We start from the raw sequence: 25677 nt of genomic DNA, 5'->3' as shown, positions 1-25677 counted from the left end.
GACACTGTTTATTGTTTATAACCTAATCTACAGTCTGATTTAGTGGTTATTCTTCCACCATTTTGAGGATGAGGAAACCACGTAGTGACAGATGACTTATCCATTAAGCTGAAGTACAACAAGAACGGTTCACTGTTCAATCCCTGGGCTTGCTACATTTAACTAGATACCGCGTAAGCAAAGGCCTTCTCCAGGTCATAAGGAGTGAGGGCTCACTTCCAGGGGTGGTCTTTGATGCTGACCCCAAGGAAAATATGTTGTGTACAAACCCAAACATGTAACAATGTGTTCAGTAAGCCAGTTCAAAAGCTGGTATTTTATAAAATATGTTGTCATTCTCTCCAAGTACAGCATAGGATGCTGCAATGGAGGGTTTTAGGGTTGTTCTGGATGGATTCACCATGATGGGCTGAATAACCACCTTCATCCATAATGATCTTGTGATTAAATTCAAAATTTCTTGTCTAGTGATTCAGAGAGTTTTTTTTATACTTAGGCAGTTTCATTTATTCTAGCTTTTAGGTAACATTAGTAGATGAAGCCTTAGAATATCGTAATATTTCAAATTTGTTTCTCTTTGTAGAAAGGTATAGACCTCGCAAGCAAGGCTGCTCAAGAAGATAAAGGAGGGAACTATGAAGAAGCCCTGCGGTTATACCAATGTGCAGTGCAGTACTTTTTGCATGTTGTTAAATGTAAGCAATTTAATCAAAGGATCTCTGCTCATTATATTTTGTTGCAGGTTTTTCCACAATGAGTTTTCTATAAGGGGATCTGTGAAGCTGCAAAATAAAGTAAAATCATTTTTAAAAAGAAAAGCACAATGTCACCTTAATTTTTAAGGAACAGTAACTCAGTGATTAAGTCCATTATTCATGGGTACCACTTGTTTTATAATCATTTACAGATTTGCTCTGTATAAAAATCTTTCAATTTGGATGGAGGAAGCTGGAACAGATTGTCATCTTCATGCTAATGGAGTTTACTTTCATTAAAAGAAAGCAAGAACATGATTATATAAGGGAGAGTGAATCCACTCTAATAATTAATTAATTCTGCTTTTACAGTATACGAGACCCATGCTCGCTGTACAGCTTTGGTGCATAGTTGCAATTTGAAGATAAACCTGTCTGGTTTTGCGATGGCCAGTGTCCAGGAAGACCTATTTTTTAACAGGTCACCTTGGCAGCCGACCGTAATGAATCTGACGCATTTGCCTTCAGGTTGCAGTCAGCTAAATGAGGTCTTTGCTTTGCGAGCCAGTGGTGCTAGCAAGGATTTTGTATAATATAGAAGCACCTTAATTTAGAGAGTGATATCAAGTCTTTTTAAGCAGTATCACAGAATCACAGAATCCCCACAGTGCAGATAGAGGCCATTTCAGCCCATCGAGCCTGCACCGACACATATCCCACCCGATCACCGTAACCCCTACACCAACACATATCCCACCCTATCCCTGTAACCCCCCTAACACTAAGGGTCAATTTATCATAGCCAATCAACCTAACCCGCACATCTTTGGCTCTTTTGTTAGAGAGACAAGGGAGGAATTACTGCTGGATCTAGTAATGGGAAATGAGCCAGAGCAGATAAGAGAAGTAAGCATAGGGGAACGTAGCGATCACAATATAATGAGGTTTAAAATAATGATTGAGAAATACATAAGGCAGACAAAAACCAAAGTAATATATTGGAAAAAAGCTAATTTTGACAAAATGAGAATGGAATTAAGGAAGGTAAACTGAAAGCAAAGACCTCATTTAGCTGACTGCAACCTGGGGGCAAGTGTGTCGGATTCATTACGGTCGGCAAAAGAACCAGAGGCGACATGAGGAAAACCTTTTTTACACAAGTGGTTAGGATTTGAAATGCACTGCCTGATAGGGTGGTGGATACAGATTCAATATTAGCCTTCAAAAGGGAATTGGATAAATACTTGAAGGAGAAAAAAATGAAGTGGTATAGGGAAAGAGCAGGGGAATGGCACTAACTGGATTGCTCTGTGAAAGAGCCGGCACCGACTCAATGGGCTGAATGGCCTCCTGTGCTGCATTATTCTATGATTCTAATTATCAGAATGGATAGCAAGCTGGCTACAAAACAGAAAACAGGGCAGAGGTTAAGGGTAGTTATTCAGACTGGCAAAAGTGGGAAGTGGTGTTCCACAAGGATTGATGCAAGGACCACTGTTGTTCACAATTTACATAAACGATTTGGACTCAGGAATTGGAAGTACAATTTAAAAATTTGCAGGTGACACCATTTTGGGGGGTATAGTTAATACTGAGGAAGACTGTGACAAAATACAAGAAGACATTAATAAACTTGCAGAATGGATGTGTAATAGGCAAATTATTTTCAATATAAATATGTGTGAGCTGGTTCATTTTGGTAGGAGGAATAAGGAGACTACATACTCCTTGGAAAATAAAAGTCAAAGTGGGGTAGAGGAACAAAGGGATCTAGGTACAGATACATAAATCACAAAGTAGGAATCCAGATTAATGAGGCCATTTTGGGGGAAAAAAAAAGCACTGGGGTTCATTTCTAGGGGGATAGAATTGAAAAGTAGGGAAGTTATGTTAAACTAGTATAGAACCTTGGTTAAACCACACTTGGAGTACTGTGCATAGTCCTGGTCTCCATATTATAAAAGAGATATTGAGGCACTGGAGAAGGTGCAGACATTTAAAGGATGATATCAGAACTGAGGGGTTGTACCTAACGGGAAGGACTGAACAGGCTGGGGCTCTTTACGCTAGAAAAGAGAAGGATGAGGGGTAACCTGTTGGAGGTCTTTAAGATTATGAAAGGGCTTGATAGGGTAGACGTAGAGACGATGTTTCCACTTGTGGGGGAGACCAAAACTAGGGGACATAAATATAAGATAGTCACTAATAACTAAATCCAATCGGGAATTCAGGAGAAACTTTTTTACCCATAGTGTGGTTAGAATGTGGAACTCGCTACTACATGGAGTAGTTAACATAGATGCATTGAAAGAGGAGCTAGATAATTACACGAAGGAGGAAGGAATAGGAGGGTATGCTGATAGGGTTAGATGAAGAAGCGTGGGAGGAGACTCACGTGCAGCATAAACACCAGCTTCGACCTATTTTTGTGTTGCGAATTCTATGCTGAACTTGTCAGTCTTGTGATTAGGTGCATTTTTTCCTATTTTTTGTTTTCCCTCTTTACTCCCATCCCAATCTCCAAGCAGTGACTAGACATGAAAAAAAATTGGGTGAAGGGGGATAAATAATTAGTTGCCTGACTTCTAGATTAGTAAGGAGTGGTATTCTGTTTAGTGAATATTTTCCCATTCATCGCACGCAGACTTCTCTAAATAGGGGCTTACAGGAATCTAGAAAATTCACAAGTGAAAAACAGGAGCTGAAAAAATTGTAGTGCAGGAAGGTGTTTTTCTTGATAATAAACCACATTATTTTGCTTTTTCATTTTAGTAGGTGGAAATTTAATTTTTTTTTTAATGTTAGATGAAGCTCAAGGTGCAAAAGCAAAAGAGAGCCTTCGAGCAAAGTGTACAGAATACCTTGATCGAGCTGAAAAACTAAAGGACCATCTGCAAAAAAAACAAAAGGTCAAAAAACCTATTGAAGAGTCAAACACAGGTGATGACAAAGGGTATGTATATAAGTGTCATGTCATTTTCTATTATGAAATGTTTGTCTGCAGTTTTGCATAACGATGCAGTATAATATTTTATTTTGTAACTATAATTCACAGGATAATAATGACGAGGAAGGCCATTCAGTCCATCTTAATTCATCCATCCAGAGAGATCCTAAAGCTCCCCTCCCCTCCCCCATTTCAGCATCCAAATGTTTCTTAAAAGTTTCCAGGGTGTCATCTGCATTAATCTTCCTGGAAATCTGAATTGATCAGCTGTGTGAAGACCAACTTCTGACAGTTGCAAATTTATCTTTTACTAGCTTGAACCTTTCCCCTTGTCCTACTTTTGCAAGTTGATTTAAAGTAATATTCTAGATTTACCTTTTTCATTCCCCTAATCATCTTGTACTCATTTAAAATGACCATACAAATGTCTTCTGTTGGCTGAAAAGTCCAAGTGTCTCCAGTCTTTCCTTCTAGTTCAGCTCTTTGACATTAAGGAATCTTCCTCATGGCTCTTCTCTACACTGGAGCTAGAACGGGACACAGTACTCAAAAGAACAATCTGACAGTGTGGTTACGACTTCTGACTTGTATTCTACTGTTCTGTCTGTGTAGTTCAACGTTCTGTTGACTTTATTGATTGCTGCTCTGCATTGGTTTGGACAAGTTGAGCATCAAGTCTTCTGAGTCTCTTTTGACATGTTCCTTGTCTATTGCAACACCATTCATGAAGTACAAATGTCACCTTTTCCCCCCTAGGTACAGTACTTCACACTTGTCTGCATTAAACTTCATCGGCTATTGTTCTGCTCACTTACATTTTTTTCAACTCATTCTGTAATTTGAGCTGATATTGAGGGCAGTTTCTCTGGCATTCCACACTTCTATGTCTGGGTCAAGGCTGTGATGAGGTCTGGAGCTGAGTGGTTCTAGAAGAACCCAAACTGAGCATTAGTGAGAGTGCTGCTTGATAACATTTCTGAAGATTCCTCACCACTTAGTTGGTGATTGAAGGGAGCCAGATGGGTTGTAATTGGCCGGTTTAGATGTTTCCTGCTTTTTGCGAATGGGGCATACCTGGGTAATTTTCCACATTGTCGGGTAGATGCCAGTCTGTGGCTGCACTGGAACAGCAAGTCTGGGAATGTTTAAAGTGTGGCGTACCGACCACAGAAAGGACACAATCCGCTTTTTGGTCCGTAGACTATAAATCAGGCATCATGCCTTTAAGAAGGATCACACCTTTAAGAAACTCGATCTGCAACATAGTTAAGCCCAGAGCGGGGGAGGAGCAGTCGAAGCTGTGGACTGATCAAAGGCAGTCGGACTTGGTGTAGGCTCTGACGCCATTTTGTGTTCAACATGCAGTCTCAAGAATTAAACCTTTTCTGTTGAACCTCTCCGAGTTCAGTATTTTTTGTTAGGAGTACGTAGACTCCTACATTGGTGACCCCGACGCTCAGGACGACTCCTAAGCGTAACCATGGCTGACAAACGCAGTTTCTGTGAAGCTGCCGGAGTTCTGGGAGAACCTAGCCACCGCCTGGTTCCTTCAAGCCGAATCGCAATTCCGACTCCGCGGCATCACCGCCGACGCAACGATGTACGACTACCTCCTCGCCTCCCTGGGCAGCTCCACAATCACGAAAGTCTGGACAACACTACAAAACCCTTCGGAGGAAGGCAAGTACGCACATCTCCAGGCCGCGCTCCTTAAAAAATTCACAGCCTCCCAATTTTTGCGCAACTGCCACCTCCTCGACCTCCCGGGCCTCGGTGATTCCACGCCGTCAGACTTGCTCTCACACATGCTTGCTCTGACCGACGAGAAACCGCCCGGCTCCCTCTTCCGCACGCTCTTTATCCGCCAACTACCTCCCAGCATCCGCCCGGCGATCATGGCGTCCAGCCTCACGGACCTCGAGGTCCTGGCCGACGAAGCCAATAAGCTCCTGTCCGCCGGCTCCAACCACGCCGTCGCCCCCGACCTGGCCTCCGCAGCGTCGGCACGCGCTCCACCCTCTATCGCGTGGCCACACAGCTCGGCCACGAGGCCCCCCAGGCCCCCACGTCCCCCAAGCCCTCCGACCCAGGGCTACTGCTACTTCCATACCCGGTTCGGCGCACGGGCACGCCGCTGCAGCCATCCCTGCACGTTTCCAACCGCCCCCACACCGGCCTACACGATGGCCGTGGGGCAAGCAGGCGCGCTGCTGTACGTTATGGACAGCGCCTCCGGACGCTGTTTCCTATGCGACACGGGCGCGCAGCGCAGCATCATCCCCGCGTCCGCCCTCGAGATCCAGCGAGGCGGCCACGGCCCTGCGCTGGCTGCCGCCAACGGCACCGACATCCGGACGTACGGCACCCGCACCGTCACCATCGACCTCGCAGGCCGCCGCTACCACTGGGAGTTTATCACCGCCAAGGTGCTCTCCCCGCTCCTCGGTGCGGATTTCCTGTGCGCCACGGCCTGTTGGTCGACATGCCTCGGCGCCGCCTCATGGACATGAACACCATGTCACCTATCCCGGGCGCCATGGCCCCCCCCCCCCCCCCAACCCGCCGAAATGGCGTGGCAGTGCCGCGCCCGCTCAACGGACGACTACTCGGCACTCCTGGCTGAGTTCCCAGCCCTCACCAACCCGACCTTCTCCGCGAAAGTTGCTAAGCACGGGGTAGAACACTTCATCCCCACCACAGGCCCACCGGTGTATACCCACGCCCGCAGGCTGGACCCGGCCAAGCTGGAGATCGCGCGGGCCGAGTTCACCACAATGGAACAGCTCGGCATCATCCGCCGCTCCAACAGCCCCTGGGCCTCCCCACTCCACATCGTCACCAAACCCGACGGGGGATGGCGCCCCTGCGGGGACTACCGGCGCCTAAACGGCGCCACCACGCCAGATCGGTACCCCATACCGCACATTCAAGACCTCTCGGCTAGACTGGCCGGCCGCTCAGTCTTCTCCAAAGTCGACCTGGTGCGCGGTTACCATCAGGTGCCAGTCCACCCCACGGACGTGCCCAAGACGGCCATAATCACCCCTTTTGGGCTATTCGAGTTCCTCCGAATGCCCTTCGGCCTGAAAAACGCGGCCCAGGCCTTTCAGCGGCTCATGGACTCGGTCCTCCGGGACCTGAAGTTCCTCTTTGTCTACCTGGATGACATCCTGGTAGCTAGTTCCTCCAAGCAGGAACACATCGAGCACCTCCGCACCCTGTTCCAGCGGCTCAGTGAGCACGGGCTCATCATCAGCCCAGCCAAGTGCCAATTCGGCCTCAGCAGAATCGAATTCCTCGGTCACCGCATCACGCAGGACGGAGCCATTCCCCTGCCCGCCAAGGTGCAAGCCGTCCAGCAGTTCCCCCGGCCTACCACCATCAAAGGCCTCCAGGAGTTCTTGGGGATGAACAACTTTTACAACCGCTTCATTCCCGGAGCGGCCTCCCTCATGCGGCCCCTATACGAAGCCCTCCGGGGTAAGAAAGACAGAATGGCGATCGAGTGGCCGGCGGACATGTTGACCGCTTTCGACTCGACCAAAAAGGCGCTCATCGACGCTACCATGCTCGCTCACCCACAGCCCAACGCCAGGGTGGCCCTCACCACGGACGCCTCCGAACACGCGGTTGGCGCCGTGTACGAACAGTGGGTCGACGGGGCCTGGCAACCGCTGGCCTTTTTCAGCCGCCAACTGCGCCCCCTGGAGGCCAAATACAGCGCCTTTGACCGCGAGCTCCTCGCACTGTACCTGGCAGTCCGCCATTTTAGATTTCTTCTGGAGGGCCGCCCCTTCACCGCGTTTGTCGACCACAAACCCCTGACATTCGCGATGGCGAAATCTGCGGACCCGTGGTCAGCCAGGTAACAACGCCAGCTCGCCGCGGTGTCCGAATTCACCACGGACATCCGGCACGTCTCCGGTCGAGACAACGTGGTGGCCGACTGCCTATCCCGCCCCGCCGTCCACGGCGCCCACCTGGCAGTGGACTATGCTCAACTGGCAGCGGAGCAACGCACCAACCCTGATCTGCTCTCCGCGCCCACAACCCACCCAGGGCTGCGACTGACCGACGTCGCCTGCGGCCCGTCCGCCATCACAGTCAAATGCGACACCTCCTTGGCGCAACCCCGCCCCGGCGTCCTGGCGAAAACGGGTGTTCGACATCGTCCACGGCCTCTCACACCCCGGCACCCACGCGTCCATTCGACTGGTGGCGAACCGATTTGTCTGGCGCGGCCTGCGCAAAGATGTGCGCGTCTGGTCCAGATCCTGCATAGCTTGCCAGCGTGCCAAAATCCACCAGCACGTCAAAGCCCCACTCGAGTTCACCGTGCCAGAAAGAAGGTTTGACCACGTCCACATCGACCTCGTCGGCCCCCTGCCGCCATCACAAGGTCACACGCACCTGCTGAAAATCGTGGACCGTACCACCCGCTGGCCCGAGGCCATTCCACTGACGTCCACCACCACCACTGCCGACATCGCGAGGGCGTTCATCGGTACCTGGGTCGCTCGGTTCGGCGTCCCCTCCGACATGACGTCAGATAGAGGCCCGCAGTTCACCTCTGATCTGTGGGCCGCCATCGCCCGAAACTTCGGGGTGGCCGTTCACCGCACCACGGCTTACCACCCCCAAGCCAATGGACTGTGCGAGCGATTCCACAGGTCCACGAAGGCGTCCCTCCGCGCCAGCCTCGAGGACGAGGCTTGGATTGACCGCCTCCCGTTGGCGCTACTTGGCCTACGCTCCGCGGTCAAGGAAGACCTGCAAGCCTCGGCGGCGGAACTCGTGTACGGCCAGCCGCTGCGCGTACCCGGAGAGTTCCTGCCCACCGCCACGACCCCCTGGTCGGCTGACCAGCAACGCCGCGCTTTCGCCAACCGAGCACAACAGTTCGCTCCGGTACTCACCGGCCGGCACGGCGAACCAGCAACCCGCGTACCACCTAGCCTGCACATGGCCAAATTTGTTTTCATGTGCCATGACGCCCACCAAGGACCTCTACGGCCCCCATACGACGGACCCTACAGGGTACTCCAGACGGGGAACAAGTTCTTCCTCCTCGAAGTGGGCGGCAGAACTGACAAGATGTCGGTCGACCGGCTCAAGCTGGCGCACCTAGAGCCCGACGAACCCGTTCAGGTGGGCCAACCCCCACCGCGGGGCAGACCGCCTAAGAGCCCGACGCGTCCGACCGCCCCGCTCCCGACACCAACCGCCAAGAGCCGCCACGCCGGTTCGTACACTCCCTACTAGCGGATTCTGGGGGGAGCTGTGTGGCGTACCGATCACAGAAAGGACACAATCCGCTTTTCGGTCCGTAGACTACAAATCAGGCGTCGTGCCTTTAAGAAGGATCACACCTTTAAGAAACTCGATCTGCAACATAGTTAAGCCCAGAGCGGGGGAGGAGCAGTCGAAGCTGTGGACTGATGAAAGGCAGTCGGACTTGGTGTAGGCTCTGACGCCATTTTGTGTTCAACATGCAGTCTCAAGAATTAAACCTTTTCTGTTGAACCTCTCCGAGTTCAGTATTTTTTGCTAGGCGTACGTAGACTCCTACAATAGCAATAAATCTACAATGACAGATAAACTGTAAGTGGTGTTATATTTCTTGGTACTAATCAAAATTAGATGCACAGAAATGACCACCACCAGTACACTGGCTACAATATGTACAATCTACAGAATGCACTGCAGCAACTTACCAAGCTTACTTCAACAGCATCTCCCAACCCCATTACCTCTTTCACTGAGAAGGACAAGAACAGCAATATCATCGGAACACCATCACCTCTAAGTTCCCCTCAAAGTTACACTCTACCGCACACATTGACATTGGGGACTCTGCAAAGGGGGGAAGTGAGCTTGCATCCCATCACTGCTGTGGCACAGTTTGTTCTGAGATATTTTGTATAAATATTTTTCCTTTTGTTTATGATGTCTCATTTTAAAATGTATGCTTATATTGTTTACTGCATAGTATAAAACGCGTTTTATTTGGATTTTTATTACAGGAATGAGAGTGACGGAGAGGCTGACAATTCAGAAAAGAAGAAATTACAGAGTCAGCTACAAGGTGATTAGGCTAACTTGTGAAATGACTGTTACATTCCATACCCATTCAGTTGTAAGTTCTCGCTTTTCAGTATGAAATTATCAGGTACAACAGACGTGTATTTTTATTGGCAAATCTCCTGTGGCGCTGCTGTCAGTAAGTCAGAGGTTGTGTGGTTTATTAAGAACAGGGATACTGTACCGTGTAAAACACTTATTCTGCTAAAGGACACTGCCTAATTAATAAGGAAAAATTGTGTGAATTAATTCAATAGTTAATTGTTCAAACTAGTGATCAGAATCCTATGGGCAGGTTAGTTAAAAGCCTGCAGACATTGGATGTCTGTTGTTTCCTTGACCTGGAGAATTTTTTCTGTATACTGATTGCCTTTGTTTCTTTATACTTTTAATATATCTATCTATCTTTTGGTGGTTCTCGCATGACATTGACAGTAGGTCATGGATTATGCTGATTTGCTCAAATTTCTGAGGAACTATTTTTAAAAAATGTCACCATGTCTCCAACATCTTTCCAAATATTTTCAGTGGCCAAATGTACCCTGTCACCACCGAGCACCTAGCAACACCATAACCTTTGACTCGCTGAACAATTCCGCAGAAGATCAGCTGGTGAAATTTATTCCTCTTGTATACCACATTACATAAATAAATGCATGTAACATAGAAGATAGGAGCAGGAGTAGGCCATTCGGCCCCCCAAGCCCGCTCCGCCGTTTAATGAGTTCATGGCTTATCATCCAAATTCAGTACCCTGTCCCTGCTTTCTCCCCATATCCCTTTAGCCTCAAGAAATATATCCAACTCCTTCTTGAATATATTTAATGAATTGGCCTCAACTGCCCTGTGTGGCAGAGAATTCCACTATTCACCACTCTCTGGGTGAAGAAATTCCTCCTCATCTCAGTCCTAAATGGCTTACCCCTTATCCTTAAACTGTGACCCCTGGTTCTGGATTCCCCCGCCATCGGGAACATCCTTCCTGCATCTAGTTTGTCTAGTCCTGTTAGAATTTTATAAGTTTCAATGAGATCCCCTTATTCTTCTAAACTCTAGCGAATATAAGCCTAATTGACCCAATCTCTCATACGTCATTCCTGCCATCCCAGGTATCAGTGTGGTGAATCTTCGCTGCACTCTCTCCATGGCAAGAACATCCTTCCTCAGATAAGGCGACCAAAACTGCACACAATACTCAAGATGTGGTCTCACCAAGGCCCTGTACAACTGCAGCAAGACATCCTTGCTCCTGTACTCTAATCCTCTCGCTATGAAGGCCAACATACCATTTGCCTGCTGCACCTGCATGCTTACCTTCAGCGACTGGTGCACAAGGACACCCAGGTCTCATTGCACTTCCCCTTTTCCTAATCTATTGCTGGTCAGATAATCTGTCTTCCTGTTTTTGCCACCAAAGTGGATAACCTCGCATTTATCCACATTGGGCAGATGCATGGCAAATGCAGTCTAATCACCCAACCTGTTCAAATCATACTGGAGTTTCTCTGCATCCTCCTCACAGCACACACGCCCACCCAGCTTTGTGTCATCTGCAAACTTGGAGATATTACATCTAGTTCCCTCGTCTAGATCATTTATATATATATTGTGAATAGCTGGGGTCCTAGCGCCGATCCCTGTGGTACCCCACTAGTCACTGCCTGCCACTCGGAAAAAGACCCGTTTATTCCAACTCTTTGCTTCCTGTCTGCCAACCAGTTCTCTATCCAAGACAGTACCTTACCCCCAATCCCATGTGCTTTAACTTTGCACGCTAATCTCTTATGCGGGACCTTATCGAAAGCCTTCTGAAAGTCCAAATACACCACATCCACTGGTTCTCCCTTATCTATTCTACCAGTTACATCCTCAAAAAATTCCAGTAGATTAGTCAAGCATGATTTACCTTTTGTAAATCCATGTTGACTTTGTCCGATCCTGTCACTGTTTTCCAAGTGCTCTGCTATTACATCTTTTATAATGGACTCTAGCAGTTTCCCCACTACCGATGTCAGGCTTACCGGTCTATAATTCCCTGTTTTCTCTGTACCACCCTTTTTAAATTGTGGGGTTACATTAGCTATCCTCCAATCCATGGGAACTGTTCCAGAGTCTATCGAATTTTGGAAGATGACCAGCAATGCATCTACTATTTCTAGGGCCACTTCCTTAAATACCCTAGGATGTAGATTATCAGGCCCTGGGGATTTATCAGCCTTCAATCCCGTCAATTTCCCTAACACCATTTCCCTACAAATACTGATTTCATTCAATTCCTCCCTCTCATTAGACCCTATGTTCCCTGACATCTCTGGGAGGTTATTTGAGTCCTCCTTTGAAGACAGAACCAAAGTATGTATTTAATTGGTCTGCCATTTTTTTGTTCCCCATTATAAATTCCCCTGATTCTGACTGCAAGGGACCTACGCTTGACTTTACCAATCTTTTTCTCTTCACATAACTATAGTAGCTTTTACAGTCAGTTTTTATGTTCCCTGCAAGCTTACTCTCATACTCTATTTCCCCCCTCTTAATTAATCCCTTTGTCCTCCTTTGCTGAATCCTAAACTGCTCCCAATCCTCAGGTTTGCTGCTTTTTCTGGCCAAATTATATGTTCTCTCCTTGGATCTTATGCTATCCCTAATTTCCCTTGTTAGCCACAGTTGAGTCACCTTTTTTGTTTTTTTATGCCAAACAGGGATGAACAAATTCTGTAGTTCATCCATGCGATCTTTAAATGTTTGCCATTGCCTATCCACCGCCAACCTTTTAACGTTCCCCAATCCATCCTAGCCAACTCGCGCCTCATACCATCGTAGTTTCCTTTATTTAAATTCAGGACCCTAGTCTCTGAGTCAACTACTTCACTCTTCATTTTAATGAAGAATTCTATCATATTATCACTCCTCCCCAAGGGGCCTCGCACAACAAGATTGCTAATTAATCCTTTCTCATTACATAATACCCAGTCTAAGATGGCTTGATCTCTAGTTGGTTCCTCGACATATTGATCCAGGAAACCATCCTGTATACCCTTTAGGAATTCCTCCTCCACAGTATTGTTACTAATTTGGTTAGCCCAATCTATATGTAGATTAAAGTCACCCATGATAACTGCTGTGCCCTTATTGTACGCATCTCTAATTTTCCATTTAATGCCATCCCCAACCTCAGCATTACTGTTTGGGGGTCTGTATGCAACTCCCACTAACGTTTTCTGCCCCTTGGTATTTCCCAGCTCTGCCCATACAGATTCCACATCATCAGAGCTAATATCCTTCCTTGCTTTTGTGTTAATCTCCTCGTTAACCAGCAATGCTACCCCACCTCCTTTTCCTTTTTTCCTGTCCTTCTTGAATATTGAATACCCCTGGATGTTGAATTCCCAGTCTTGGTCACCCTGGAGCCATGTCTCCGTAATCCCAATTATATCATATCCGTTTACATCTATTTGCGCAGCTAATTCATCCACCTTATTACGAATGCTCCTCGTATTAAGACACAAAGCCTTCAGGCTTGATTTTTTTTAACACTCTTAGTCCTTTTAGAATTATTATGTACTGTGGCCCTGTTTGATTTACACCCTTGATTTCTCTGCCTTCCTATCTTTTGTTTCTATCCTTGCTTCCCTTTCCTCTGTCTCCCTGCACAGGTTCCCAACCCCCTGCCATTTTAGTTTAAACCCTCCCCAACATCACCAGCAAACACTCCCCCCTAGGACATCGGTTCCAGTCCCGCCAGGTGCATACCGTCCAGTTTGTACTGGTCCCACCTCCCCCAGAACCTGTTCCAATGTCCCAGGAATTTGAATTCCTCCCCCTTGCACCATCCCTCTTGCCACATATTCATCTGAAATATCCTTCTATTTCTACTCTGACTAGCACGTGGCACTGGTAGCAATCCTGAGATTACAACCTTTGAGGTCCTATTTTTTAATTTACCTCCTAACTCCCTATATTCAGCTTTTAGGACCTCATCCCGTATTTTACCTATATCGTTGGTACCTGTATGCACCACAACAACTGGCTGTTCACCCTCCCCCTCCAGAATGCTCTGCAGCCGCCCCGAGACATCCTTGACCCTTGCACCAGGGAGGCAACATACCATCCTGGAGTCTCGTTTGCAGCCGCAGAAATGCCTATCTATTCCCCTTACAATAGAATCCCCTATCACTATAGCTCTCCCGCTCTTTTTCCTCCCGTCGTGTGCAGCAGGACCACCCATGGTGCCAGGAAGTTGGCTGCTGCTGCCTTCCCCCGATAAGCCGTCCTCCCCAACAATATCCAAAGCGGTATATCTGTTTGAGAGGGGGATGGTCACGGGACCATTTAAATAATACTCTGCCTTTCTGTTTTTCCTACCAAAGTGGATAACTTCACATTTATCCACGTTCTAATGCATCTGCCATGTATTTGCCCACTCACTCAATTTCTCTAAATTGCCTTGAAGCCTCTTTGCATCCTCCTCACAACTCACAATCCCACCTAGTTTCTTGTCGTCAGCAAACTTGGAAATATTACATTTGGTTCCCTCATCCAAATCATTGATATCTATTGTGAATAGCTGGGGCCCAAACACTGATCCCTGCGGTACCCCACTAGTCACCGCCTGTCTCCCCGAAAAAGACCCATTTATTCCTAGTCTCTGTTTCCTGTCTGTTAACCAATTTTCAATCCATGCCAGTATGTTACCTCCAATCACATGTGCTTTAATTTTGCACACTAAGCTCTTATGTGGGACTTTATCAAAGGCCTTCTGAAAATCCAAATACACCACATCCACTGGTTCTCCCATAGCTATTCTACCAGTTACATCCTCAAAAAAAAAAACTCCAGTAGGTTTGTCAAACATGATTTCCCTTTCATAAATCCATGTTGACTTTGTCTAATCCCATTGATATTTTCTAAGTGTCCTGTTATCACATCCTTTATAATAGGCTCTAGCATTTCCCCTACTACTAATGTTAGGCTAACCGGTCTGTAGTTCCCTGTTTTCTCTCTCCCTTTTTTAAATAGTGGGGTTACATTTGCCACCCTCTAATCTGCAGGAACTGTTCCATAATCTATAGAATTTTGGAAGATAACAGCCAATGCATCCACTATTTCCATGGCTACCTCGTTTAGTACTCTGGGATGCAGATTATCAGGCCCTGGGGATTTATCGGCTTTCAGTCCCATTAATTTCTCCAGCAATTTTTTTACTAATACTAATTTCCTTTAATGCCTCCTTCTCACTAGACCCTTGGTTCCCTAGCAGTTCTGGGAAGTTATTTGTGTCCTCTTCCGTGAAGACAGAGCCAAAGTATTTGTTTAATTGCTCTGCCATTTTCTTGTTCCCCATTATGAATTCTCCTGTTTCTGACTGTAAGGGACCTACATTTGTCTTCACTAATCTTTTTCTTTTTACATACTTGTAGAAGCTTTTGCAATCTGCTTTTATGTTACTTGCAAGTTTACTCTCGTACTCTATTTTCCCCCTCTTAATCAATCTCTTGGTCCTTTTTTGCTGAACTCTAAACTGCTCCCAATCCTCAGGCTTGCTACTTTTTTCTGGCAACTTTATCTGACTCCTCTTTGGATCTAATACTATCCTTAATTTCTTTTGTTAGCCATGGTTGAATTTCTGGAGTGTGTACCAGATTTTTTTTAGACCAGTACGTTGAGGAGCCAACTAGGGAACAGGCTATCCTAGATTGGGTATTGTGCAATGAGAAGGGGTTAATTAATAATCTTGTGTGGGGTCCTTTAGGGAAGAGTGACCATAACATGATAGAATTCTTCATTAAAATGGAAAGTGAAGAAGTCCAATCCGAAACTAGGGTCCTAAATCTAAACAAAGGAAACTACGATGGTATGAGGAGTGAGTTGGCTATGATAGGTTGGGGAGCTTCATTAAAAGGTATGATGGTGGATAGGCAATGGCTAACATTTAAGGAACGAATGCATGTATTGCAACAGTTATATATCCCTTTCTGGCACAAAAACACAAAAGGAAAAGTGGCCAACCATGGCTAACAAAAAAAATTAAGGATAGTATTAGATCCAAAGAGGAGTCATATAAAGTTGCCAGAATAAGTAGCAAGCCTGAGGATTGGGAGCAGTTTAGAGTTCAGCAAAAAAGGACCAAGAGATTGATTAAGAGGGGGAAAATAGAGTATGAGAGTAAACTTGCAAGGAACATAAAAGCAGATTGTAAAAGCTTCTACAAGTATGTGAAAAGAAAAAGATTAGTGAAGACAAATGTAGGTCCCTTACAGTCAGAAATGGGAAATTTTATAATGGGGAACAAGGAAATGGCTAGCAATTAAACAAATAGTTTGGTTCTGTCTTCACGGTAGAGGACACAAATAACTTCCCAGAAATGCTAGGGAACCAAATGTCTAATGAGGAGGAGAAATGAAAGGAAATTAGTATTAGTAAAAAATAGTGCTGGAGAAATTAATGGGACAGAAAGCTGATAAATCCCCAGGGCCTGATAATCTGCATCCCAGAGTACTAAAAGAGGTAGCCATGGAAATAGTGGATGCATTGGTTGTCATCTTCCAAAATTCTATAGATTATGGAACAGTTCCTGCAGATTGGAAGGTGGCAAATGTAACCCCACTACTTAAAAAAGGAGGAAGAGAGAAAACAGGGAACTACCTTAAATCTAACCTCAGTAGTAGGGAAAATGCTAAAGTCTATTATAAATGATGTGATAACAGGACACTTAGAAAATATCAACGGAATTAGACAAAGTCAACATGGATTTACGAAAGGGAAATCATGTTTGACAAACCTACTGGAGTTTTTTGAGGATGTAACTGGTAGAATATATAAGGGAGAACCAGTGGATATGGTGTATTTGGATTTTCAGAAGGCCTTTGATAAAGTCCCACATAAGAGGTTAGTGTACAAAATTAAAGCACATGGTATTAGGGGTAATATACTGGCATGGATTGAAAATTGGTTAACAGACAGGAAACAGTAGGAATAAATGGGTCTTTTTCGGGGTGGCAGGCGGTGACTAGTCGGGTACCGCAGGGATCAGTGCTTGGGCCCCAGCTATTCACAATATATATCAATGATTTGGATGAGGGAACCAAATGTAATATTTCCAAGTTTGCTGACGACACAAAACTAGATTGAGATTCGTGAGGAGGATGCAAAGAGGCTTCAAGGCGACTTAGACAAGTTTGTGAGTGGGCACATACATGGCAGATGCAGTATAACGTGGATAAATGTGAAGTTATCCACTTCGGTAGGAAAAACAGAAAGGTAGAGTATTATTTAAATGGTCATAGATTGGGAAATGTTGATGTACAAAAGGACCTGGGTGTCCTTGTACACCAGTCACTGAAAGCAAACATGCAGATGCAGCAAGCAGTTAGGAAGGCAAATGGTATGTTGGCCTTCATTGCAAGAGGATTTGAGTACAGGAGCAAGGATGTCTTACTACAGTTATACAGGGCCTTGGTGAGACCACACCTGGAGTACTGTGCAGTTTTGGTCTCCTTACCTAAGAAAGGATATACTTGCCATAAAGGGAGTGCAGCGAAGGTTCACCAGACTGATTCCTGGGATGGCAGGACTGTCGTATGAGGAGAGATTGGGTCGACTAGGCCTGTATTCACTAGAGTTTAGAAGAATGAGAGGGGATCTCATTGAAATGTATAAAATTCTGACAGGGCTTGACAGACTGGTTGCAGGGAGGATGTTTCCTCTGGCTGGGGGTCTAGAATGAGGGGTCACAGTCTCAGGATATGAGGTAGGACATTTAGCGGAAGAGCAATAGTGGTAGGGGATTCAATAGTGAGGGGAGCAGACAGGCGTTTCTGCTGCCGCAGACATGACTCCAGGATGGTATGTTGCCTCCCTGGTGCCAGGGTCAAGGATGTCACTGAAGGGTTGCAGAGCATTCTGGGGGGAGAGGGTGAACAGCCAGATGTCGTAGTCCATATCGGTACCAATGACATAGGTAGAAAGCGGGAGGACGTCCTGCAGGCAGAGTTTAGGGAGCTAGGAGTCAGATTAAAAAACAGGACCTCAAAGGTAGTAATCTCCGGATTATTCCCGGTGCCACGTGCTAGTGAGTCTAGAAAGAGGAGGATGGAGCAGATGAATGCGTGGCTGGAAGGATGGTGCAGGGGGGGAGGGCTTTAGATTCCTGAGGCATTGGGTCTGATTCTGGGGGAGGTGGGACCTGTACAAGCCAGATGGGTTGCACCTCAACAGAGCTGGGACCAATATCCTCACGGGGGTTTGCTAGTGCTGTTGGGGAGGGTTTAAACTAGTTTGGCAGGGGGATGGGAACCTAAGAATAGAGTCAGTAGGGAGGGAAGAAAAACTGGAATAGGAAAACAAAAACATAGAAAGTAAATTGGAAAGACAGAGGAATCGAGGGCTAGATAGTCAACAAGGAGGTTTGCCTGTACTAAATTGTATATACTTCAATGCAAGGAGTATAGCGAACAAGGCAGATGAGCTGAGGGCACAGATAGATACTTGGGACTATGATATAGCTATTGCAGGTATGGCAGCTCAACATTCCTGGTTACAGGATTTTCAGACGGGATAGAGAGGGAGGTAAAAAGGGAGGGGGATCGCGGTATTGATTAAAGAAACTATTACAGCTGTGAGGAGGGATGCTATGTTAGAGGGATCATCAAACGAGGCCGTATGGGTCGAATTGAAAAACAAAAAAGGGGCGATCACACTGCTGGGAGTGTACTACAGACCCCCAAACAGTGAGAGGGAGATAGAACAAATATGTGGACAAATTTCTGAGAAGTGCAAAAATTATAGGGCAGCAATAGGGGATTTCAACTACCCCAATGTTAACTTGGATAAAATTAGTGTGAAGGGTATAGAGGGTGTGGAATTCCTAAAATGCATCCAGAGAACTTTTTTTAGCCAGTATGTAGCAAGTCCAATAAGGGAGGGGGCGGTTCTGGACTTCGTTTTAGGGAATGAAGCTGGGCAGGTAGAAGGCGTATCAGTGGGGGAGCATTTTGGTGCTAGTGACCATAATTCTGTTAGATTTAAGGTAGTTATGGAAAAGGACAAGGATAGTCCAGGAATAAAAATTCTAAATTGGGGGCAAAGCAAATTTTGCTTAGCTCCGAGGGGATTTAGCTGTAGTGGACTGGAAACAGCTACTTGAAGGTAAATCAGTGTCGGAGCAGTGGGAGGCATTCAAGGAGGAGATCCGGAGGGTTCGGACCAAATATGTGCCCTTAAAGAAAAAAGGTGGGACTAACGAATCTAGAACCCCCTGGATGTCTCTGGGCATACAGGGTAGGATAAAGAAAAAAAGGGAGATGTATGACAGATACCGAGGGCTAAATACTCCAGAATCTTTAGAGTACAGAAAGTGCAGGGGTGCAATTAAAAAGGATATTAGGAAAGCAAAGAGAGAGCATGAAAAATTCTTGGCAAGTAAAATCAAGGAAAGCTCAAAGATGTTTGATAAATATAAGAGGTTAACTAAAGAAAGGGTAGGGCCTATTAGAGATTATGAGGGTAACCTGTGTGTGGAGGCGGGAGACGTCGGTAGGGTTCTTAATGAATACTTTGCGTCTGTTTTCACAAAGGAGAGGGGCGAAGCGGACATTGCTATCGGAGGAGTGTGAAATATTAAATGCAATAAACATAGTGAGAGAGGAAGTATTGAGAGGAAATATTGAGGGGTTTAGCAGCTTTAAAAGTGGATAAATCCCCGGACCCGGATGAAATAAATCCCAGGCTGTTAAGCGAAGCAAAAGAGGAAATAGCAGAGGCCCTGACCATCATTTTCCAATCCTCTCTGGCTTCAGGTGTGGTGCCAGAGGGCTGCTAATGCGGTACCCTTGTTTAAAAAGGGAGAAGGAAAAACTGAGTAATTACAGGCCAAGTCGGCCTAACCTCGGTGGTGGGAAAATTATTGTAAAGAATTCTGAAGGACAGGATAAATCTTCATTTAGAAAGACACTGATTAATCAAGGATAGTCAGCACGGATTTGTTAAGGGATGGTCGTGTCTGACAAACTTGATTTGAATTTTTTGAGGAGGCAACAAGGGGGGTAGATGAGGGTAGTGCGTTTGATGTAGTGTATATGGACTTTAGCAAGGCTTTTGATAAGGCTCCACATGGCAGACTGGTCACGAAGTTAAAAGCCCATGGGATCCAGGGCAAAGTGTCAAGTTGAATTCAAAACTGGCTCGGAGACAGGAAGCAGAGGGTAATGGTTCGATAGCAAAATACTGCAGATGCTGGAAATCCGAAATAACAGAAAATGTTGGAAAAACTCAGCAGGCCAGGCAACATCCGTGGAGAGAAATTAGAGTCGACGTTTCGGGTCGAAACCCTTTTTCAAAACTGGAAAGGAAATGAAATAGATCGAAGGCAAGGCTGCGATAGAACAAAAGAAGTAAAGAGACATTAAGAGGTATTCAAAACCAGACGAGATGGTAATAGGACAGTGGAGACAAAAGACGGCTCAGATTAGGTGTGAAGTGTACTGGCAGGATGAGAGACAGCTGCCATGTGGGAGAGAGAAAAAAAAGGAGAGGGGGGAAAGGAAGACCCAAAACAAAGGGGTGGGGAAAAAAATAAGTAAAAATGTAATAGGGGCCGAGGTTATGATCTGAAATTGTTGAACTTGATATTGAGTCCGGAAGGCTGCAACGTGCCTAATTGGAAGATGAGGTTCTGTTCTTCGAGTTTACGTTGAGCTTCCGTGGAACAATGCAAGAGGCCAAGGACGGTGAGGTCCAAGTGGGAATGGAGCGGTGAATTAAAATGACAGGCAACCGGAAGCTCGGGGTCACCCTTACAGACTGAACGGAGGTGTTCTGCAAAGCGGAATGGAGGGGAATGGTTGATGGGTGTTTTTGTGACTGGAAGGCCTTTTCCTGTGGGGTTCTGCAGGGCTCAGTACTAGGTCCCTTGCTTTTTGTGGTAAATATTAATGATCTAGACTTGAATATAGGGGGTATGATTAAGAAGTTTGCAGATGTTACTAAAATTGGCTGTGTGGTTAATACTGAAGAAGGAAGCTGTAGACTGCAGGAAGATATCAATAAATTGGTCAGGTGGGCAGAACAGGCAAATGGAATTCAATCCGGAGAAGTGTGAGATAATGCATTTGGGGAGGGCTAACAAGGAAAGGGAATACACATTAAATGGTAGGACACTGAGTAGTGTAGAGGAACAAAGGGACCTTGGAGTGCATGTCCACAGATCCCTGAAGGTAGCAGGCCAGGTAGATAAGGTAGTTAAGAAGGCATAAGGAATGCTTGCCTTTATTAGCCGTGGCATAGAATACAAGAGCAGGGGGGGTTATGCTTCAACTGTATAAAACAATAGTTAGGCCTCAGCTAGTGTACTGCGTGCAGTTCTGGTCACCACATTACAGGAAAGATGTGATTGCACTAGAGAGGGTACAGAGGAGATTTGCAATGATGTTGCCGGGAGTAGAGAATCTTAGCTATGAGGAAAGACTAGATAGGCTGGGTTTGTTTTCCTTGGAACAGAGGAGGCTGAGGGGAGACCTTGTTGAGGTGTATAAAATTACTAGCTGGGGGAGCCCGGCTTTGCCAGGGCTGTTTTGGGCCGGGCGGCTTAAATCGAGTGCCAGGCTTTGGGGCCTCTCTGTGTCCCTCTGTGAATCTGGTGCCGGGCAACATTTTAAATAGAGTCCCAGGCTTTTGGGCCCTGTCTGTGTCCCTTGTGAATCTGCTGCCGGGCAACATTTCTACCTTTTAATACCTTCAAAGATGAAAGTGAAAGTACTTATAAAACGTTTTTGGTAAATCTTATGTTATTTTTAAAAGAGATACTAACTTTTTCAAAGCTGGATGATCAAAGTAGTTTGAGCTGGAAGCTGAAGTCATGGCAGTGAAACAATGGCTGCCACATCCCTGAGATGAAAACGATTAGTCCCGCCCACACACACACCGATTGGCCAACCATCAGGGGACTGTACTGTAGGATTGGTCAATCGTGACGGCACAGGATTGGTCGAACCTTGACGTCAGTCAATCAATGCTAAGTAGCAGATAATGAGTTTAATTTTGAAGGTTTTTTGCATAAGGCGCGAACAATTTTCGTCCGACCGAAAAGTAAATACGCTTACAACCGTCCCGGAACCGTAAGCTTTCTTCGGAGGTAACGCGCGCGTAGGTACGCTCTATAACTTTCGAGCGCATAGCCGGACAGACGCACACACGAGGACAGAAGGACAGACAGACAGATCGACTCGTTTATATATATATAGATAGATAGATGAGGGGCCTAGATAAAGTGGATAGAAAGGACCTGTTTCCCTTAGCAGAGGGGTCAAAAACCAGGGGGGCACAGATTTAAAGTAATTGGTGGAAGGTTTGTGGGGGGATTTGAGGGGAAATTTCTTCACCCATTGGGCTGTGGGGGTCTGGAACTCACTGCCTGAAAGGGTGGTAGAGGCAGAAACCCTAACCACATTTAAAAAGTACTTGGATGTGCACTTGAGATGCTGTAACCTGCAGGGCTACGGACCAAGAGCTGGGAAGTGGGATTAGGCTGGATAGCTCTTTGTTGGCCGGCGCGGACACGATGGGCCGAAATGGCCTCCTTCTGTGCTGTAACTTTCTATGATTTAGGACTGAGATGAGGAGAAATTTCTTCACTGAGGGTGGTGAACCTGTGGAATTCTCTACCACAGAAGGCTGTGGAGGCCAAGTCACTGAATATATTTAAGAAGGAGATAGATAGATTTGTAGACACAAAAGGCATCAAGGGGTATGGGGAGAGAGCAGGAATATGGTATTGAGATAGAGGATCAGCCATGATCATATTGAATGGCGGAGCAGGGCCGAATGGCCTACTCCTGCTCCTATTTTTCTATGGTTGGGCCGCTTTTCCTTTTGTGTTTTTGCACCAGAAAGGAATGTACAGGTAGACTATCCTTTATCCGAAAACCTCGGGACCAGCCGTGTTTCGGTTTTAGGAAAATTTCGGTTTTCGGAAGGTGCGCGAAAACACTTCGGTTTTCAGAGGTAATTCGGTTTTCGGGAGTGCGGATAAAGGATACACTATCCCTTATCCGAAAATAACGACTATAAATACTGTAGTACAGTTTATTTGTAAGGAAAACATTCAGTAAAACTTCAAACATGTACAGGTACAAACTAAGCTAAATACCTGTACATAAACATGCAATAAAGGTACATTTCATCTGGCTTGAGGATCTTGGAGAAGATGGTACATCAGTGTTGTCATCATTGTCATCAGGTCGGAGTTGGACATCTGAAGATGGGCCAGGAACAGGATTCTCAAGTGATGAAGCATGACTACGACAGACGGCCTTTTTAAAGACTTCTTCCAGTGTCATCTGTCTCATTAACATTGGTTTCTGTCTAAGCAGTCTCTCTTTAATTGAGTAAACTTGCATAATCTCTTGCTCACTGATAAATGCACGTTTTTCAAGGCCAGCAATTAACTGATCACACATTGTCACCATATCATCTATGGGGATTTTGTCACCTGTGTTCACAATGTCATCATCATCATCACTACTGTCCTCATGCTTATCTTTATTTAACACCATTTCAGCAATTTCCCCATCACTCAATGAATTCACAACAGGTGCATCATTGTCAATGTTCAGCACTTCTTCGATGTCAGCTTCCTCTAACGTATTTACACTTTCGGATGATAAACCTTTGGCGTAAGTGAGGAGGTTTGATATCATCATCTTCTCCTGACTGACAGGAAATCCTTCAAACTCGTCATCTGCAGGTCCATCTTCATGAAACATCGTTGAAGGCCAAAGTCCTGTGCCAAGCATTTTTTAATGTTGGTTTGTCAACATCGTTCCAAGCATTAGCAACTGCATAAATGGCATCCTTAACATTGAATTCTTTCAGGAAGCTTTGGATTCCTTTGCCTCTGTTGATTGCATCAAGCATAGAGTTCAAAAAAACGTCTTTATACTTGCTCTTCATGGAGCGTAAAATTCCTTGGTCACAAGGCTGTATTAAAGATGTCACATTAGGGGGAAAGTTAATGCCGAAAACATAGCTTTTCACAAGAAGTTCAGGAGGGGGATGTGCGGAGCAGTTGTCCAGGAACAATAAAATTTTGCAGTTTTCTTCCAGTCCAACTTGCCTGCAATGAGCTCGTGTCGCTGGAACGAAGTGGTTATTGAACCAGTGAGAAAATATTCCTCTGGTTACCCATGCTTTCCTGCTCGCATAATAATGCACAGGTAAATTGCATACACCTTTCAAACATCTCGGATGTTGGCTTTTTCCAATCACTACCAACTTTAACTTGTGTGTGCCTGCAGCATTGGCACACCCAAGAACAGTCAACCTGACCTTAGCATCCTTAAAACCTGCTGGTGCACTCTCATCAGCCGTTGCTAATGTTTTTCTAGGAACGTAGCGCCAGAACAGAGCTGTTTCATCAGCATTATAAATTTGTTCAGGACCGAGGTTTTCATCCGATATTATTTTTGCAAACTCATCTATGTAATTTTCAGCTGCTTCATGATCAGCAGAAGCTTTTTCACCACAGATTTTCAGATATCTTATACCATGACGCTTCTTAAATTTATGCAGCCAACCTTCTGAATATTCACACTCAACTTCAATGTTCAGTTCTTCATGGTATATTCTAGCTTGCTTCATGACCATCAAACCAGTCAGTGGCACACGTTCACCTCTGCGTTGTCGAATCCACTCAATCAGCACACGGTCAAGATCTTCATTTTTTGCCCTATGCAATGTTTTCCTAATTTTCATTAGTTTATGGTCATCACTGTCAGTGTAAAATTTCAACAACTTGTCTTTCTGTTTCTTTAAGTCATATACGGTGGTACTGAAGAATATGGTGTGGGAAGTAAGATGTCGCACAGACACACCACGATCAAGCTTCTGCAATAACTCCACTTTCTGCGATATCGATAATGAGCGATGCTTCCTTCTCTGCTTCTCACTGTTACCCATTGGGGTATCTGCAGCTCTTTTTAGCATTTTCACATTGTTACAAGCCAGCAAATATCTAAGAGAGCAGCAAATATCTAAGAGAGCAGCAAATAGCAGCAAATATCTAAGAGAGCAGCAAATATCACACAGAGCAGCATAACACCTGCATGGGTCAAGCATCGGCAGCGTCGGGTCATGCTTTGCGCCACTTTCGGCTTTCAGAGGTTTTCTGGTTTCGGATGTGTGGATAAAGGATGGTACACTATCTCTTATCCGAAATTGGGTGGGGTTCGGCGGGGGTGGGGTACGGCGTGGGGGTCGGGTTCAGTCGGGGGTGGGGGTCGGCGGGGGTCGTGGTCGTGCGCATTTCGGTTTTCAGAAGTCATGCTTTGCTCCACTTTCGGCTTTCAGAGGCTTTCTGGTTTCGGATGTGCGGATAAAGATTTCGGTTTTCAGAAGTGCGGAAAAATGCTACACTATCCCTTATCCGGCTAGGCCTGTAAGTCGTGCGCCACTCTGGTCATGTCGTGCGCACGACTTACGCTGACCGAAAAAACCTTCGGTTTTTAGAGGGTTTCGGAAGTCCGGATAAAGGGTAGTCTACCTGTATAACTGTTGCAATTCATGCATTCGTTCCTTAAATGTTAGCTATTGCCTATCCACCGTCATGCCTTTTAATGAAGCTCCCCAATCTATCATAGCCAATTCACTCCTCATACCTTTGTAGTTTCCTTTGTTTAGATTTAGGACTCTAGTTTCGGATTGGACTTCTTCACTTTCCATCTTAATGAAGAATTCTATCATGTTATAGTCACTCTTCCCTAAAGGACCCTGCACAACAAGATTATTAATTAACCCCTTCTCATTACCCAATCTAGGATAGCCTGTTCCCTAGTTGGCTCCTCAACATACTGGTCTTAAAAAAACACCTCGTACACACTCCAGGAATTCATCCTCCACAGTATTATTGCTAATTTGGTTTGGCCAGTCTATATGTATATTAAAGTCACCCGTGATTACTGTAGT

At 45.7% G+C, this 25677-nt stretch overlaps 1 protein-coding gene across 2 annotated transcripts in view; it reads left to right on the top strand.

Moving 5' to 3' along the window:
- The window catches only part of LOC147117581 (vacuolar protein sorting-associated protein 4B-like), an 86788-nt gene that overhangs the window by 19876 nt on the left and 41235 nt on the right, over positions 1-25677 (top strand). For both annotated transcript variants that reach the window (XM_085988696.1, XM_085988697.1), the window contains 3 exons: positions 584-695; positions 3501-3648; positions 9666-9727. In XM_085988696.1, the coding sequence (XP_085844822.1) occupies positions 584-695; positions 3501-3648; positions 9666-9727 (322 nt within the window). The remainder of the gene's footprint in view (positions 1-583; positions 696-3500; positions 3649-9665; positions 9728-25677) is intronic.

Source organism: Somniosus microcephalus, chromosome 5 (genome assembly GCF_052327205.1).
Source record: "Somniosus microcephalus isolate GS21.2 chromosome 5, FLI_Smic_1.0, whole genome shotgun sequence".
Taxonomy (NCBI): domain Eukaryota; kingdom Metazoa; phylum Chordata; class Chondrichthyes; order Squaliformes; family Somniosidae; genus Somniosus; species Somniosus microcephalus.
This window is presented reverse-complemented; position numbering and strand designations above follow the sequence as displayed.